Source organism: Petaurus breviceps, unplaced genomic scaffold (genome assembly GCF_028583685.1).
Source record: "Petaurus breviceps papuanus isolate PSGF00001 unplaced genomic scaffold, PetGlider_PUasm1.0 64, whole genome shotgun sequence".
Lineage (NCBI taxonomy): Eukaryota > Metazoa > Chordata > Mammalia > Diprotodontia > Petauridae > Petaurus > Petaurus breviceps.
Genome location: NW_027186428.1, coordinates 9,445,938 through 9,464,641, shown reverse-complemented (window position 1 = coordinate 9,464,641; position 18,704 = coordinate 9,445,938). Strand labels below are relative to the sequence as shown.

At 39.5% G+C, this 18,704-nt stretch overlaps 1 pseudogene and 1 gene segment (V, D, J or C); both read left to right on the top strand.

Moving 5' to 3' along the window:
* The window catches only part of LOC138173702 (immunoglobulin heavy constant mu-like), a 19,125-nt gene extending 7,052 nt beyond the window's left edge, over nt 1–12,073 (top strand). Inside the window, 6 exon segments of the C gene segment in view lie at nt 3,112–3,429; nt 3,948–4,286; nt 5,198–5,515; nt 6,040–6,372; nt 9,964–10,079; nt 11,687–12,073. Of these exon segments, the coding sequence occupies nt 3,112–3,429; nt 3,948–4,286; nt 5,198–5,515; nt 6,040–6,372; nt 9,964–10,079; nt 11,687–11,695 (1,433 nt within the window).
* LOC138173701 (thioredoxin-like protein 1 pseudogene) lies at nt 11,774–18,271 on the top strand (annotated as a pseudogene).
* The last annotated feature ends 433 nt before the right edge of the window (nt 18,272–18,704 follow it).

The following is an 18,704-nucleotide window of genomic DNA, read 5'->3' as shown; positions in this document are numbered from 1 at the left end:
CTGGGGCTGAGCTAGGACTGGGGATGGGGCTGGGACTGAACTGGGGCTGGGGCTGGGACTGAACTGGGGCTGGGGCTTGGCTAGAGCTGGGGTTGGGACTGGGGCTGAGCTAGGACTGGGGCTGGGACTGAGCTAGGACTGGGACTGGGGCTGGGGCTGGGTCCTAGGTTGAGCTAGAGCTGGGGCTGATCTAGAATTGCAGCTGGGTCTGAGCCAGAACTGGGGCTGAATCTAAGCTAAAGACAGGACTGAGAGAGACCTAGAGATCCTACTAGAGGTGTTTTAGAGCTGAAGCTGAACAGGAGCTAGAGCTAGCTAGCAATGGGGCTTGGAATGAGCTAGGGCTAGAGCTGGATCTGGTTGAGTTTGGGGCTGAGCTAGAGCCAGAGATAGAACTGAATAGAAACTGGAGCTGGGATACAGCTTCTACTGAGGGTTGCTGGAGCTAGGGCTAAATCAGAGCTAGAGCTGGAGCTGGAGATGTGAATGAGCTGGAACCAAAAATGGGGGCAGAGACAGGAGCTAGGGCTACTGGAATTGGGGCTATAGCTGAGCTAGAAATAGAGGGAGAACTGGAGCTAAAATGATGATGAACTTAAGTTGGATCTGGAGCTGAGCTTGCGCTTGGTCTGGGGCTAATAGGACAGAGGTGAGCTAGCGTTGGACAGACAGGATTGGAGCTAGAGTTCTCACTGAGCTGGAGCTGGAGCCAGAGATTGGGCCAGGCTAGGACTGAGGTTATGGAAGAGCTAGAGCTGGGGATGAAGCTGAGGCTGAACTACAGCCAAGAATTGCCCAGGGTCATACAGCTAGTACGTATATGAGGATGGATTCTGCCTCACTGCCCTAGATATGGGGCTAAAGCTAGGGCAAGAGTTGGAACTGCAGCCACAGCTGGGACTGGGACAGGAACTAAGATTGACACTCCACTGGAATTACACTAGAGCTCAGGCAAAGTTAGGACTAGAGCTCTAGGAATGGGGTTAAGCCAAAACTACAACTGACTGAATAAAACTGGAGCTGAGGCCCCAACTGACCTGAGCCTTCAGGTCAAAGGGGTTGGGCTGGAGATTGGGCTGGATCTAAGCTAAGGTTAACAGGTACTAACTTCCTAATGAGCCAGACTGGAGACTTGTCTCCACTTTTCTTCCTGTTAAATTTGGGCTGGGACCAGGGTTAGGCTGAGTTCTAAAGCTAAGACTGAGCTAGAACTGATCTTTACTGAGCCCTTCCTGGAAGTGAGCTGAGTATGACTGGAGGTTAATCCATATAGACCTCCTCCTGAGGTGGGGTTGAGTGGGTAGAAGGCAGGCTAAGAATAGTTCATACTAACACTCTGGGAAGCTAGGTTCGTTCATACTGATCCTCTTCTGGAACAGATCTTGGCTGAGCAAGGCCAGGGCTAGTAACAAAGGACCATTTGCTATAGCAGTTCTGGACTGCCATGGGTACTCTATGGGACTAAAACCAAGCTCAAACAAGTTTGGCTGAGCTAGTTCAGATTCATGCACACCTCTTGCTGGAGCTGAGTTGAGCTGGACTAGGCCTAAAATTAGCCCAAAAAACTATTGCCCTACCCAGTAAACTGAGTTGAACTGAACTGAAGCTTTTCTGAATTGGCCCTGTGTTGGAATTGGGCATATCTAGGCTGACCCAAACTGACCAATGTGCTTGAGAGCTAAACAAGAAGGTAGACTAACTGATCCCATGCTAAAGTTGTACTAGATGGTCTGAGGCCATCTTCAGTCTTTTCCAGACTGGATTGAAATAAACTGAGCTAGAAAGAACCGAGTTTGGGTCAGTCAGTATAAAAGCTGTCTAGGGCAACTTTGTGTAGATGCCCTAGTAAAAACTAAGCTAAGCTGAGATGAGATGGTGATCCACTACTGAGGCTGGTCATATTTTACTGAGTCTGTTTATGAATTCCCTCCAGAAGTGAGCCGTTTTGCTCCATACTCACAGAGCAGAGCTTTGGTGATAAGATGTGCACAAAGCCCATGATCTAGGCCAGTTCCAATAGGGCTTTTACTCATATCACAGGGGTCTGCCTCCTCAGTACTGGAGCCTTGAAACAATGAGTCATCTCTTTTTTCTCCTTGTCTAAAAAGATGCTACATTTTTGGTTCTGGGGATTGGAAGGTTCTAGGGAACTAAATACACGCCCCCCCAACTATGTGCTCACGCGTGCACAAACACACACATATACATACATACATACACACATATACTATCTAGATTTATCCAGGAAGGAGTTTTTCTCCACAGGTAGGTAACTAATTTCTCCAGCCCTATACAACTAGAACTTCAGGCTTAATTGGATCAATGAAAAATGAAAAGCTCTCTTTGGCATGGAGAATGGTATTCCCAGCAACTGACAGATTTTAACCTACAGAGTTTGGCTTCTCTCTGCAGAGTGGAGCCTAAGGACTTGAGTGACCTGAGAACATGAGCAGAGTAGTAAAAAGGATAGCCCTGGCCCATACAGACCCATATAAGACCTCTACTTTGGCACTGACCAACATGGGCCTTTTCTCCCTGCAGGATTCTAGGGGTTCTTAATGTTTTTTGAATCATGGCCCTCTTTGTCTAGTGACATCCAGGGACTTCTTTTTAAAGTAAAATGCATAACACAAAATCTGTGAAATTACAAATACAATGAATTTTTTTTAAGTTCACATACCCCTGGTTAATTTTCCCTGTTTAGATGAGGGTCTTCAAGGTTGGGATTTCCCTAGGGCTTATCTCTTCAGAAATAAGAAATCTCACGTGTGATGCCTTTACTGGCAATGCTGTTTCATCTCTTGCTTGGATGACAAACCTTATAGGGAATCCATACTATGGTACCTAGCTCCTTTTTAGGGTGGATGAGCAGAAAATGGGGCATATGCACAGGATGCATGAAAAGGAAGATATGATATACACGCCATCTGGAGAACTTTGAATAATCAGCTCACTGTACTTAACCTGCTCCAACTTTTCACCTATAACTTTATAGACAAGGAAATTAGCCTTCCCTCCTCTACTTTGGTTTCAGCCCTCCTGAAAAGGCTTTCATTTTTAACGTCTTTCTTCCTCTTTCTCCTCTTTGTCCTCCTCTATTCTCTTCTTCAGCTAACCCAGCTGCACCAAGCCTCTACTCCCTCTCCTCCTGTGGGAGTTCTCAAATGGAAGATGCCCCTGTGGCTGTGGGTTGTTTAGCTAAGGATTTTCTGCCTGATTCCATTAACTTCTCCTGGACCTATAAAAACCAAAGTGCTGTGAGTAACACAGATTTAAAGATCTTCCCGTCCCTTATGAGCGGGAGCACATACACAGCCACCTCACAAGTGATCCTCCCTGCCAACGATGTCTTCCAAGGACAAGATAGCTACTTGGTATGTAAGACCCATCATCCCAAGGGCAACAAGGAAATTCGAGTTCTGCTCCCAGGTAAGATCTGAAGTACAACTCCTTTATCTCTTCTCTCCTCCCTACCCTTGCTTTGGTTCCTTGAAGAAGAACAACCTGCAGTTTTGAGAGGAACAAAACATCCCAGCAGATAGCACAGAATGTGTGTCACTCAATAATCATTTAATACACAAACATAAGCTCATATACAAATGTACGACAAATATATAGACACACCAAAGTATATAGACATACACTCATATACTTGCCCATGCTTCTCCCTAGCTATAATGGGCTCAACGTAAAGGTCTAATTTAAGGAAGCTATTGGGCTGATCTCCATTCTAGATGCTGATCCCTCTATCCCAGGCTTCTTTCTATCCTCAGAATTATCCCTAGTGAAAGAAACCAGGCACCTAGGGATCAATCGGGGGGGGGGGGGGGGGGGGGACTTCTCCAGATAGACAAAGCTAGTAAAAGCAAAAACTTTCTTTTGTTTGATTGTGCCTCATCATGACCGTGTCCTAACTCCCTCCCTTCCTTGTTTGTGTTCCTATCCAGATCGTAGCGCCAGTTCCCCTATTTCCCCTAATGTGTCTGTGTATATCCCACCCCGTGATGCATTCTCCAGCTCTAATCCAAGAACGTCCAAGCTCATCTGCCAAGCTATCAACTTCAGGCCAAAGAATATCAAGTTAACATGGCTCCGAGAGGGCACACCAGTTCTGTCAGGTGTCTCTACAAGTCAAGTCCTGCCTGAAGGCTCTGGGACCTACTTCGTGCAGAGCAGCCTGACTATCAGTGAGATTGACTGGCTCAGTCAAAGCACATTCACCTGCAAAGTTGAACATGAAGGGGCCGAATTCCAGAAGAATGTTTCCTCAACCTGTTTCAGTGCGAGTAAGTAATGCTCAGGATGGAACTCCTTGGAAGTGAGTTGGAATTCCCAGCCTTCTCACTCCTGGGGTTCCACTTAATGGCCCTATTTATAGAAGAGCTCCAAAGAAGTACTCTTCTCCAGGAAATTCTCCCTAGCTCAGGTCTGGGACCCAGAGGAAAGATGGGTGAACGTGCCCAGAAAGACCCCTAGCATGCTGAAAATATAGATTCCAAATGCCAAGGTTTCAGTCCTGGTGATCTGATCATCATCCACCTAGGACTGAGATTAGTTCTGCTAAACATGAATCTGGTTTCTCCAAGAGCCTCAAATCCTGATATTGGCCACTTCTCATCCTGCCTCATAAGAGGCTGAGATCAATGATGCTTAGGAATCAATGGTCCGTTTCTCTCTATTTACTTGTATGGAGGCACCTGAGGGAAAGGTACATGAAAAACAATTCTAGATCTCTCCAGCTGGAGAATGTTCACATTCTCCTTCTCTTATGAGGAATGAATGAAAGGAAATAAAAGCATACCACAGCATGAGCAGTTAGATTAGACATAAGAAAGCGAGTCCTAGGAGCATTGTTCAGTAATCTTTGGAGTGGGTCGCTGAGTAAAAGTAGGAATGGTCTTCCCTGGGGACCAGGAAGAACATAGGAAATTCCCTTAGAGATGACTGAAGTTAATCTCTGCCTGGAAGAGTAATTCCAAAGAACTCTGTAGAAGTTATCAGATCTATAAACTCAGATTGCTTGCTACTTCATCAAAAAGAAGAAAGCACTTAAACCCATAGCGAGTATGCAAGAAGGAGGAGATGTTAAACAGGAGGGGAAGATTAGTAAACATTACTTGTAATTACAGGGCCAGTATAATTTTGTCTCAATTTCACCTCTTTTCAGAAATTAAATATAACTTTTCTTTTAACCTAGGCCCAGAATCACCCATTGAAGTTTTTGCTGTCCCCCCCACCTTTGCAAGCATCTTTCTTACCAAATCAGCCAAATTAACCTGTGTAGTCACAAACCTTCCCTCTCCTCAAAATCTGAATATTTCCTGGGTCAATGAGGAAGGACAGTCTTTGGTAACTGCTATCAAGATGTCCGTCAGTCACCTCAATGGCACCTTTAGTGCTGAGGGAGAAGCCACAGTCTGTGCAGATGAATGGAATTCAAACAAAGTATTCACATGCATTGTGATTCATCCTAACCATCCTGCTCCCTTGAAGAAAGAAATCTTTAAGCCACAGGGTAAGCATCTAACTTTCTCCTTCTTCTTGTCATCTTTCCTCCTTCCCTTAAACCCTGCAATTGACTCATCCAGGGTCAGATATCTTGGAGTCCATGTGACTGGGGGGTTTTAAACTTTTATAAAGTCTCTGGGAAAACTTTGAGTTCATTTGCCTAAAGCTAAGAAAATTGGCCCAGAGGACCTAAATCTTTTATCCCTAGAGCAAAAGCAGCAAAGTCATACTATAAAAGGTCTGTCAGATCTTCCTCTTCCTCCCCTATTCCCATCCTTCCATATGTTACCTTGGATTACTGGGAAAGACTAGATAATCTTTCAATATGAGCACCATCACACATAACTCTTATCTCCAGGATTTCAGAGGACCTGAAGCCTCTTTTCCAACTTTCTCCTGTTAAACCCCAGACTCACCACAAAACTCTCCTGCCTTGACTCCTATCGTGCTTTGAGGCTGTGATTATGAGCTCTCTACTCTCAGACCTTCCATTTTCAAGTCCATCTTATCCAACAAACTTTTTGCTTATAGGAGTTACCCAGCATGCACCAGCTGTCTATCTGTTGCCTCCAACTCCTGAGGAACTGAGCCTGAGGGAAGCAGCTACCCTAACCTGCCTGATGAAGGACTTCTCCCCAGCAGATGTGTTTGTCCAGTGGCGGCACAAAGGAAAGCCTATACCCTCAGAGAAATATGTCACCAGCAAACCCCAGCAGGAGCCCCAGAAAGCTGGTCTGTACTTCTCCCACAGCACCCTGACATTGTCTGAAGAGAGCTGGAATGCAGGGGATTCCTATACATGTGTGGTGGTTCATGAAGCACTGCCCTTGTCGGTGACAGAGAAGACCGTGGACAAGTCCACTGGTAAACCCACCTTGGTCAATGTCTCCCTTGTGCTATCTGATGCAACCAGTACCTGCTACTGAGAGGGTGTGGTCTTGGCCAGCCTCTTTCTATTGTCCCTACAAGTCCTATCTTCACCATCTAGCTCATTTGAGGGGCAAATTCTGGGGTCTTCTATGCCAACTTAATTCCCCAAAGAAATGTATAAGATCATGTGACTGAAATAAGATACTGCATTTTATAAAAACTAGAAATAAAAAAAAATCAACTTTACAAAGAGGCATTGGTTCTGGTTCTGTAGTAAACAATGGTATCTGACTGGCCCTAAGCTTCTCTCTGTTCAGCATTCTTTTCCTTACCCTTTTCCCTCATCTCACCCCTCAAACTATTTACCTACATGCACCCATACATTCATGCAAACACCAGCTTAGGCCTTGCTTCCCTCACCCAACCTGACCCCCTCTCCCCAACTTTACTCCACACTCCAAACCCATGTTGCTCAGATGCTATAAATACAGTTAATGTTTCTTAGTTCTTCAGAACAAGTTTTGACAGAAACAAAGCTGATAACACATATGCATGTATGGATACACAGGAACATAAACATGAATATGCACACACACACAAACACCATCACTAGACTAAGTCAGTGGAAACCTCTTCCCTGGAAGGGAAGTATGAGCACTTATAGAATTTTGACCATCCTACTACCATGTGGGGTCCATGAACTTTTCAGTCAAATATATCATTTTGTCCCTTAGTAGGTATAATGTGTGTTTTTTCCACTTAAAATGTTTAGCCCTTTGGGAGAGAGGGGAAAGGAAGCAATGCCTCTTACAATGACCTCAGTTGTGTTAACTCTATGCCTTAGCCTAGCAATATGGAATTCAGAACCCCTGTCCCACTAATCATTCATAGCAGTCCCTTTAGTTCCCCAGTATGGGCTTTGAATGGGGCCTAGTTATTTCATATCCTCATGGCCAAGGGAGTGGGACTTAGTGTCCCAGGGATGAGTATTTCTAGACTCAAGAAAACAGGTCAGTTCAAGACAAAGCCTCCATTTCCTTTCCCAGTATCCCCTGTACCTGATGATGCTCATCTAGGCCATTAGTGTCTTCCCCTAAGTAAGTACCCCTCATCCAAAGAGTACAAGCTGATAGAACCAGAACGGGAGAAGGCCGATATTTAAGAATGAGGGTAGAGTTAATGCCAAATGTGGCTCTGTTGAATGACCTCCATGAAAGGAGTCATGGGTCACCTTTTCAAAGAAATATCAAAGAGGAAAGAGAAATATCAAAAAGAAAAGAGAAATATCCAAGGGACCCCCCTTGAATAAGCCCACCCTTCTGATTTCCTTGTCAGAAGCTACAATGGGGATGGAAATTCAGGCAGCTCTAAAAAGACCAATGACCCTTTATCCAAAGAACTTATGACTCTAATGGAGCTTGTACATGACAAGAGAAGAGAAAGCTTATTTAGAAATTGCCTGCTGTCCAATGATAGAAGTCCAAATATAGTAACATATGTTTGAGTATAGGATGCAATAGTTAATTCAGGCAAAATTAATATTCTGTGAAGACTCTTCAAGATCTTTCATCTACCCTGAGACATATTCATCTTAGCAAAATGCTAAGGCAACCTAGAGGACATCTGACCCTAATGAAGTTGATATGTTGACCTACAAAATATATTTACTTTTATGTGAACAATCAATATTCCCTAATTTGCCTGAATAGCATGGAAGCCAGAGAAACCATTTTGCTTCCTTAGCTAAACTTCTTCTCTGAAATCTCAAATAAATCCATTCCTAAACATATCCCAGATCTGTCTTTGGGAACTCAGCAATAAAATCTAAATTCCCCAAGAGTCCAATGGATCCTTTACCCCAAGCTCAATTCCATTATAGCAGAAGCACCTGAACATCTTGTGCAAAATTAAGGCTATAGGATGTCTTACTTTATGTAACCCAATCTTAGCTTCTCCAAGAGATCAGGTTCTACTTTCCTCAGTAATAATCAGCTATGATTAATGATATGTACTATGGTCTAAACATAGAATCAGGAGGGACTTCAAAGCCTTCCTTCTGTGTAATCATGAGTTCCTAAGGAAAAACAAAACTGTGACATCCTTTTAGCTTATTTACATAGACATAGACACAAAACTTATCTCCTGTTGAAAAGTTGAGAGAAGTAACTTATGCTACAGAAATGGGAGGACAGGGAAAAAATAGAGATAACAGATACTGAGAGACAGTAAACAATAGAAATTATGCCTTAAACAGCATCCCAGTGGTGTTAAGATAACAGTTTATCCTAGTATAGTCTAGGTTTGAATGTTGGAATATTATCCTTCTCCATACATTTCCAATTCCTGAGCAGCTTTATGATTCAAGTATTGTTTACCAGTTTAGTCCTTCTATATAGAGCTATAAGTATTGCCTTTAACCATGACTGAAGGAGGAAGAAGGAAATGGAAGGTGGTATCATCAATCATTAATTTTAGTTTCTTTATTTGACCCAGACTTACATGGTCGTGGAAAGATATCCTCAACCAGCACAATAAATTTCAACCACATTATATTCCTTTTGTTTTGCACAACTAGATAGGGTTAGCATGTGGCCCATTGTGATGGGAAAAACACTAAGATATCTCATAGCTAACACCTTGACTCATTCAATCCCGCAGTGGACTGCAGTGAGCTCTGTGCTCACTTTCTGCAAGGCAGGTCCTTTCTTCAATCCTTAATTCTCCAAAGAAAAATATCTTTCATAATCAAATTAGGAAAGGAGAGTCTTAAAATCAGCCATAATTCATTAAACTCTAGGCTCCTCTACTCCCATCTCCCCACCGCCAGTTCAGAATTCACATCCATCCCATCCAAAACTTAGTCATTTAAGAAAATCTAGATCATATTGATCCTCAAGATTTCTCAGATCCAAATAAGAACACAGATGAAATTTGTTCCTAAGAGCTTGGATGAACTAGGAAAATCCTAAACCAAGATTTTAATTAGCAGGAATAGACACATTATATACATATGCACCATACTTACACATAAATGCAACTCATCTATCACATTTATGACCTGAATTAATTATCATCATCTTTCTCTCTCTCTCTTCCTTTCTCTTATTGATTCCACTGTTCTCACTACTCTGAGCATCTATAAGAGTAAAAGAGTTAAATCACTTTCAGAATTCATTTTAAATCAGAATTCATTTTTAAATAGTGACTTTAAATCTTGTCATCAACACTATATAAGGATCCTTGTTTGAGACTACAGGGAAAGTTTCCGTTTTTAAATGTATTTTCATCCCCTTCTCTACATTTCCTGTCACACTAAGTCTTCCTGAACATATTTTTAATTGTATTTTTCCAAGTTTCTGCCTCCTCCCATATTTATAATTGTCCTATTCCTAGACACCTGTCTCTGTTCCTGGGGTAAGGACCATAGACTTCATCTAGAAAATGTCATCTTCATAGAAAACACATCTAACAGAAGTCTATTTAGCAGATTATTCCTATTAACAGCAAAATCTTTCTAGTCCCAGTCCCAAAGCGGCTGAATCTAACACTGCTCTTTCTGTTCTCTATCATTCAAAACCCATAAAGGAGGAGAAGTTAATGCTGAAGAAGAGGGATTTGAGAACCTCTGGACAACAGCCTCTACTTTCATTGTCCTTTTCCTGCTGAGTCTCTTTTACAGTACAACAGTCACTTTGTTCAAGGTAAGAATATAAGGATACATACGCTTTGAACATGCATGTGCCTAAGGAAGTATGATGTGAGCACTTTTTCTTTTTAACTAAGTTATGATGTTATTATTAAGTTATTAGGTATTCAGATAAACCTGAAATATAGTTGCCCATATATTTAGGCAACAATACTAGAGATTTCTAATGTGAAATGTTGCTTGCATTTAAATGCGTGTTCATTACTATAAGCATTTCATATTTTTACTGCTATAAATTACAAGTTGTTAAGAGTATACTTGTTTCTTAGTTGGCTGTTATGTTCATCTGACTGTTTTGTGTTTCATGTCTATTTGTTCATTGTTTTGTGTATACACACACTCTTGTATTGTATCTTATATATAAGGTGTGTAACTTTCCAGTCTTCTTGTACCTTATACTCCCCTACATATCCTTCCATCCAGTGACACCAGCCTCTTTGATGTTCCTTGAACAAAACTGCATCTTCAGACTCCAGGCATTTTCACTGTCTTTCTCGTGTGACTGGAATGCTCTCCCTCCTCATCTTCATCTACTGACTTTCCTAACTTTCTTTAAGTCCTAATTTAAATCCCATCTTCTACAGGAAGCCTTTCCCAACCCCTCTTCATTCTAGTGCCTTGTCTCTGTTAATTATTTCTAATTTATTATCTGTATACATACATGCATATATATTGTTTATACATATTTTTTCTTATTGTTGCCGCCATTAGATTTGGAGTCATGGGATTGTCTTTTGCCTTTTTATAACACCAGTGCTTAGCGCAGTACCTGACATACAGTAGGTTCTTAACAAATATTTATTGACTGACTTAGTTCTCATTTCTAAAATATATAGGGGCTATGTTTGGGCCAACAAAGTCATAATTTTAGGTCCCTTTAGGAAGTACAACTTGACATATTTCTCCATAGCTATCTGGAAAAGACCTCGGAGCCAATGTAGTGCAACCCATTATTTGCAGATGAGGCAACAGAGGCCCAGAGAGGTTATCATGCCTAACGTAACACAGTATTAATTATCAGAGGTGGTATTTGAACTCCCATCAGTGGAGTTTTCCACTATACCACTTTCATTATTCCAAACAAGGAGAGCAAATCTTTGGCCTTGAGGTCACATGTGGCCTTCTAGGTCCTTGGGTGTGTCCTTTTGACTGAGTGCACGTTTTGCAGAACAAATTCCTTTATTAAGGGGATTTGTTCTGTGAAATTTGGATTCAGTCAAAGAGATGTACTTGAGGATCATATGTGGCCTTAAGACCACACCCTCTGTATCCCTGTTCTAAACTATCTCCAATGGATTCACACAAGTCCCTTTTTGCCTCTGATATTCTTTCCCAAAAATGGTCAAGAGAAAAAGCATGCATTTGTTATTATTATTCATAATAATATTTGACATTTATAAAGGATCTTATATAAATTATATCATGAGGTAGATACCACCAGTACCTGCTCTGTCTTACAGATGAAGAATCTGAATCTCAGAAAGGTTAAAATGACCTACATATTGTCACCTAGCTAGTAAGTGTAAGGTGGAATTTGGATGTAGGACTACCTAACCTCAAGTCTAGCACCCTTACACTTTGCTATTTCTTTATTATTCACAGGTAAAATAAATTCATGCTTGAAAGACAAACATCTGAGAACAAAGAGCTTGAACCAAAAGAAGGGATAATTCCCTGAAGATCTGAGTCATGCTCCCCCTGCTGACTGATACAATTCACCCTTTCAACTACTCTTGGAAGACCAAGAGGCTCCCAAAATTGTGGGGGTGATGGAGAGGGAAGGAGGGAGGACTTAACTTTTGATTTCCCTGTGGTTTTCCCACATATTATTACTTTATGTAGAACTCAACTCCTGCAGCCTCTCTCATGTCCTCCCTCTTAAAATCAGTATTTAAAAGAAAGAAATGTATATATCTTAAGCACAATTCATTGTATTTTACTAGTTGACAAAACTAGCAAAAAATAAAAGTTGTTATAGACCACAATGTCATTTTGAAATAAAAAATATATTATATTGTCACAATTACTTTTATTAGAAACACTAAAAAATCTAAAAGGCCCTGACATCCTTTTCCTGTCCCGAGAACTTATTGAGGGATGCTCTCAATTTTTCAGAGATTCATATATGGCTATGTCATTCCAAAACTCAAAACCCAGTTTTGCCTCATATTAGGAAAGCCAGATGGTCAGTGTTTAAGGGTAGGACCTGGAAAAGGAAATATCATTAAGGAATCCATGAGTATTTAAATTTATTATAGTCCTACAATAACTTCTCAACTCTGAATGGATAGCAATAAAAACATAATTAGAACACCATAAATCAAACATCCCAAATCACTCACAGTGAGAAAAACATGTTTTGAGTCTTTTGTTAAACATTGAATTTAGAGCTCCTTACTATCTCTTACTGGGGTGTTTGATCATTGTAAGTCTTGCTATCAAACTCAACTACATCTTTATTCTGGTCCATGTCAGTGACCCATTTGTTAAGAAGTATCTTCTTCCAGTATGCATTTCCTGAATCAACAAATCCTTGCTCCGAGATCACTTTCAAGTTTTGGCTAGGCTTATCCTATATAGACTTAAGAAAAAAGGTTTTTTTAACCAAGAACTCAACTGACTTAAATGACTCTCCACTGCAATGTGTGTCTTATACAATCAGGAATGGTCACATTGTCAAGGAAGAATTGAGCAACAATTGCCATGCTAGTTGTCAAAGGGAAACCAAAATTACCCACAAAAGAATTACTGGGTGTGGTTACTGAGCTACTGCCACTGCTCTTTGAGGAATCCAAATAACTGAGAGAATTACTATAGTACTAGATATAAACAAATATCCCAACTTCCATAGTCTAGCATATCCATTTCTGGTAAAATTCTAGAGTAGATCACTAAATAGATGGCCTCTTAGCACTTAGATATGAAAAAGGCCATTAATTACTATGAGCCAGTATGGATGAATTCATTAAGAACTAGTCCTATTACAATAACTCCATTTCCTTTTTGACAGGATTATTAGAATATTAGATGGGGTAAATGACAATATAATGTGCCTGAATTTCAGTAGAGCATTAAGTAAAGTCTTTCATAACACTCTTATAGCCAAAACTCAGTCCAGATCCACTGTGTGTATATGTGTGTGTGTGCTCGTGTGCGCACACATATATTTATTTATTTAGATTAATTTGAAACAGATTGATGACTAGACCCAAAAAGTATTTATTATATTAATGAATCAAGGTCAACCTGAAAGAAGGTCTAGAGTAGAGAATCCCAAGGCTCTGTGCTTGCCCTAATTCTGTTTGATATTTTTGTCAATGACTTGAATAAACAATCAGATAACATACATAAAATTTGCAAACAGTACAAAGTTAGAAAAGAGAGTTTATATACTGAATGACAGAATAAGGATAGGTTGGGGACAAATATTACAAAAGCAAATGATAAAATCCAACACTTGCATTCAAAACATCAACAGGAAAAACTACAACAGAAGAGATCAGGAATAACTAGATAACCAGTCTTATGAAATAGCCTGGAAGTTTCAGGGACCTATAAATTCAATGTTTTGGAAATGTGATGTGGCATTCAAAAGAATTAATGTAGGGGTGGCTAGGTGGAAAAGTGAATAGAGCACCAGCCCTGGAGTCAGGAGGGCCTGAATTCAAATCCGGCCTCAGATACTTAACACAAAAAAACTAGCCATGTGACCTTGAGCAAGTCATTTAACCCCAATTGCCCTACTTTCCCCCCTCCAAAAAGCAAAATAATAATAATCAATGTGATCTTAAGCCTAAATTAATAGCAGCATAGAGCTAATCTGGAGGAGGTGGATGGGTGACGCATGAAAGAGTCTTGGTCTACTCTGCCCTAGTCAGACCACATCTAGAATATTATGTCCAGTACTACATTTATAAAAAGGATTCTAACAAGCTGCAGGGCAATCAGGATAGTAAGGGACTTGAAATCATGTTATACAAAGATAAATTAAAGGAATAAGGAATGTGCAGATTGGAGAAAATTAGTCTTTCTTGAAACACTGTGCTAGGATCTGGAAAGGCCAAAAATAAACAAACAAAAACAGTCCCTGGTATCAAGAAGTTTGAGTGACAATTTTCTTCAAATACTTGAAATACTTTATTTAAAAAATAAAGCAATTTATTTATATATTATGTATACATGTCCTCAGATTTCCAAACTTATTTTGTGTCTTGGATATTGTTAAATACAACTTGCCTAAGAAGGAGAAGGGACTAGATACTTTTTTTTTTTTTGCTTTCAAACTTGCCTACATCTTTCCCATCCTCTAAAAAAAACATTCACTAGATCTTATCATCTCTTCATATCATCCAATATTCTCTTCACCCTTACTTAGCCAAATTTCTTGAAAAAACTTGTTGCCCCCTGCTGCTTCTCCTTCCTCGTCTCCTCTATTACTCAACTGAGACTGCCTTTCTAAAATTACCAATTGTAGTAGTACAGGGGAGTCCACATGAAAAGTGCCATCCCACACAGGGATAGCCTTAAAAAACTTTATTGCTGCTCATAAGGGAAGGAAGCAAACAGTTGCTAGTACTCCATACCTGCAAGGAACAACACACAGGGATATGTAGCCACACTCTAGTTGAAGGCCCAGAGACTCTCGGGATTCAACCTTGAGACAAAGAACCAATGGATGACTGCCTTTTTATTTAATGAAACAGTTAAAGTAAAGGTGTGTTTTTTTTAATTACCTAAAAGAAGAGAGAAATGAATAACAGGGAAGTAATCACTTTTACCTTCACATCTCTCACTTCTGACTATTTCTCTCCACTCACAAACAGGCCCTCATCACCCCTCACCTAGATTATTTCAAGTCTCCTAATTGGTATCTCTTCCTCAAGTCTTTCATGCCCCCTCAGTCCAACTCTAAAATCAATTGACAAAGTGCTTTTCCTTAATTACACAGATCTGATCATGTGACAAAATCTACTCAATCAATTAAAGTGGCTTCCTATTGCCTCTATGATAAAATATAACCTCCTCAGTTTTACTTTTAAAGCCCTCTGCAGACTAGCCCAAACTTATGTTTCCATTTTATTTTACGGAAGAGTTAAGCATTTATATTAGGTTACTAATATTATATTATTAAGCATTACATTAGCATATAGCACCTACTATGTACCAGGCATTGTGCTAAGCACTTTTCACACACATGATCTCATCTAACCTTCACAACAATCCTGGGAGGTGGATGCTATTATTATCCCCATTTTTTACAGTTGAAGAAACTTAGGCAAACAGAGATGAAGTGACTTGTCCAGGGTTATACATCTATTACTAGCTCTGAAAATGAATTTGAACTCAGTGCTCCATCAGCTGCTTTACTGAAGGCAGTTTTTAGACTCTGGACTCTGAAGTCTTCACATTGCCTTTACACTGCTTCTCCCTTCATAACTGGAATAAACTCTCTCCTTACTCTCACAGAATTGCTCTCTTCCTTTAAGATATTCTTCAAGAAGCCTTCTCTGGTTTCCCCATCAGATATTATCCTTCCTCCCAAGCTACCTTATATTTAATTACTATATATATATACACACACAACCAAACACATATATATATGCATTAAATTTATGCTACATCTTTTTATGTGTACTTTTGTCTCTTCCATAGAACATTAGCTCCCCTGTAATGAGAAGTTTCCCCACGTCTCCCCAGGGCCCAGTCAGGGAACTGGACACAAAGCAGGCATCTGATAAACACTTGTTTAAGGGATTATTCTTGTCTTATATCAATCAATTGTTCTTACAAAATATTTGGGTGGCATTATATTTTTTTCAAATAAATTCTAAATGAAATAAAACTTTTCATTTGGAAGGTGTTTATTTTTTATATAATGTATTTTTATTTTCAACATTTACTTCCATAAGATTTTGAGTTTTAGATTTTCTCCCCTTCCCTACCTACTTTCTCACCAACAGAGCATACAGTCTGATATAGGCTCTACTTATACATTCATTTTAAACATAAGTTCACATTAGTCGTGATGTAAAGAAGAATTGGATTTAATAAGAGAAATCACAAAAAAGAAGAAACAACAAAAGAAAAGGAGAGCAAATAGTATGCTTCCATCTGCATTCAGACTCCAAAATTCTTTCTCTGGATATAAATAACATTTTCCATCATGAGTCCTTTGGAGTTGTCTTAGATCCTTGCACTGCTGAGAAGAACGAAGTCTATTAAAGTTAGCCATCACACATTGTGGCTGTTACTGTGTACAATGTTCTCCCAGTTCTGCTCATTTCACTCAGCATCGGTTCATATAAGTCTTTCCAGGTTTTTCTGAAGTGTGCCTGCTTATCATTACTTATAGTACAACACTATTCCATTACAGAAAATACCACAACTTGTTCAGCCATTCTCCCATTAATGGACATCCCATCATTTTCCAATACTTTGCCACCACAAAAAGAGCTGTTATAAATACTTTTGTACATGTGGGTCCTTTTCCTATTTTTATGATGTCTTTCAGATGCAGATCTAAAAGTGGGTCAAAGGGTATGCATATTTTATATAGTCCTTTGGGCATAGTTTCAAATTACTCTCCAAAATCATTGGATCAGTTCACAACTCCACCAACAATGCATTAATGTTCAATGTTTCCACATCTTCTCCAATATTTATCATTTTCCTGTGTTGTCATGTTAGCCAATCTGATAGGTATGGTACCTCAGAGTTGTTTTGGTTTGCACTTCTTCAGTCAATAGTGATTTAGATCATCTTTTCATGTGACTATAGATAGCTTTAATTTCTTCCTCTGAAAAACACTTCATATCCTTTGACCATTTATCAGTTGGTGAACGACTTGTATTCTTATAAATTTGACTGAGTTATCTATATATTTTAAAAATGAGACCTTTATCAGAAAATCTAGTTGTAAAAATTCTTTCCCAGTTGTCTCCTTCCCTTCTAATTCTGGTTGCATTGGCTTTGCTTGTGCAAAGTCATTTCAGTTTAATGTAATCAAAATCACCCATTTTTCATTTTATAATGTTCTCTGTCTCTTGTTTGGTCATAAATACTTCCCTTCTCCCTAAATCTGACAAGTGAAATAATTCTTGCTCTCCTTAGTTTGCTTATACTATCAGCCTTTATATCTAAATCATGTATCAATTTTGACTTCATCTTGGTATAGGGTATAAGACATTGGTCTATGCCTAGCTTCTGCCATACTGTTTTCCAGTTTTCCTAATAGTTTTTTATTAAATAGTGAGTTCTTGGTCCCTGCTTCCCTGGGGTGTCCTTCCTCCTCAGTCTGGAAGCTGGTGAGTGGTACCATGGCCTCAGTTCCCTACAGGCCCCACCTGAAACTACTATGGAAGTGAAAGTGGTCAGGACTGATGAAGCACAAGCTCCAGACTCTCTGTGGTCAAGTTCATCATGAGAGGCTGTAGACCGTGTTTACAGATAGCACCAATGTTCAATGCTCTGACCAATAAATATCCACAGTCAGTTTTTTTGGGAAGTGGAGGTACATCAGTGCCAGGAAACAGCTGCCACCAACAATAAACAGCAACACCAACATTTCTCTTTTTTAGAAACAAAGTCCTAATTGACCAGTATCAAGGAGCAAATGTTGTGGGATTAGAAGAAAAAATAAGCAACACTTGGAAACCCACCCTGGAAACTACGAAGACATGGATATCCCCAAAGATTATATGAATTTAGTGACCTTTATTAATAAAGCTGGATGTGAATGTCTTAATGAAAGTGATAAGCATGGATTGAATAACTGTTTATGCAAAGACCCTTCAGTCTTGGAATCTGACTGTGATGAACAACTGATTATTACTGTGGCTTTCAATCAGCCTGTTAATCTTTATTGCATGAAATTTGAAAGGACAGATAATGGTCAGGGTCCTAAGTATATAAAAATCTTTATTGATCTATGCATTCAAAGAGGCAGAAAGAAGCAAACCAATTCAATTCCTGGAACTAACACAAGATGATATTAAGAAGGTATTGTCCAACTTCATTATGTTACATTAAATTTCAAAATGTTAACAGTGTAACTTTATATGTTCACCAATAAAGGTGAAGAAGAAACAAGAATTCCATATTTTACACTTATTGGTACTCCAAGCAACAAATATGAATTACTTCAAAGGAGTAGTTGGTAAGAAAGGAGAAAGTCATTAAAATGCAAAAGAGACTTTATTGCAATCAAAATGGATCTTCACTGTATCTACACCTCCTAGATAATTGCTTGAACCTAGTCAGAGACTGTCAATTATTCCTTTAATGCCATTACCAATAAATCATTGCTTTTGTTCAGATGGTTTCACTAGTGTTTCTATTGTAATCTTAATACATGCATTTGTAAATAAAAGTCATTATTTTTGTCAAATTTAAAATAAATAAATAGTAACTTCTTATACCAGAAGCTGGAGTCTTTGGGTTTGTCAAAGAGTAGATTACCATTGTGTTCCCACCCTATTCCACTAATTCACAACTCTATTTCTTAGCCAGTACCAAGTAGTTTTGATGATTGCTGCTTTATAATAAAATTTAACATCTGCGATAGCTAAGTCACCTTCCTTTGGATTTCTTTTCATTAATTTCCTTGAAATTCTGGATATTT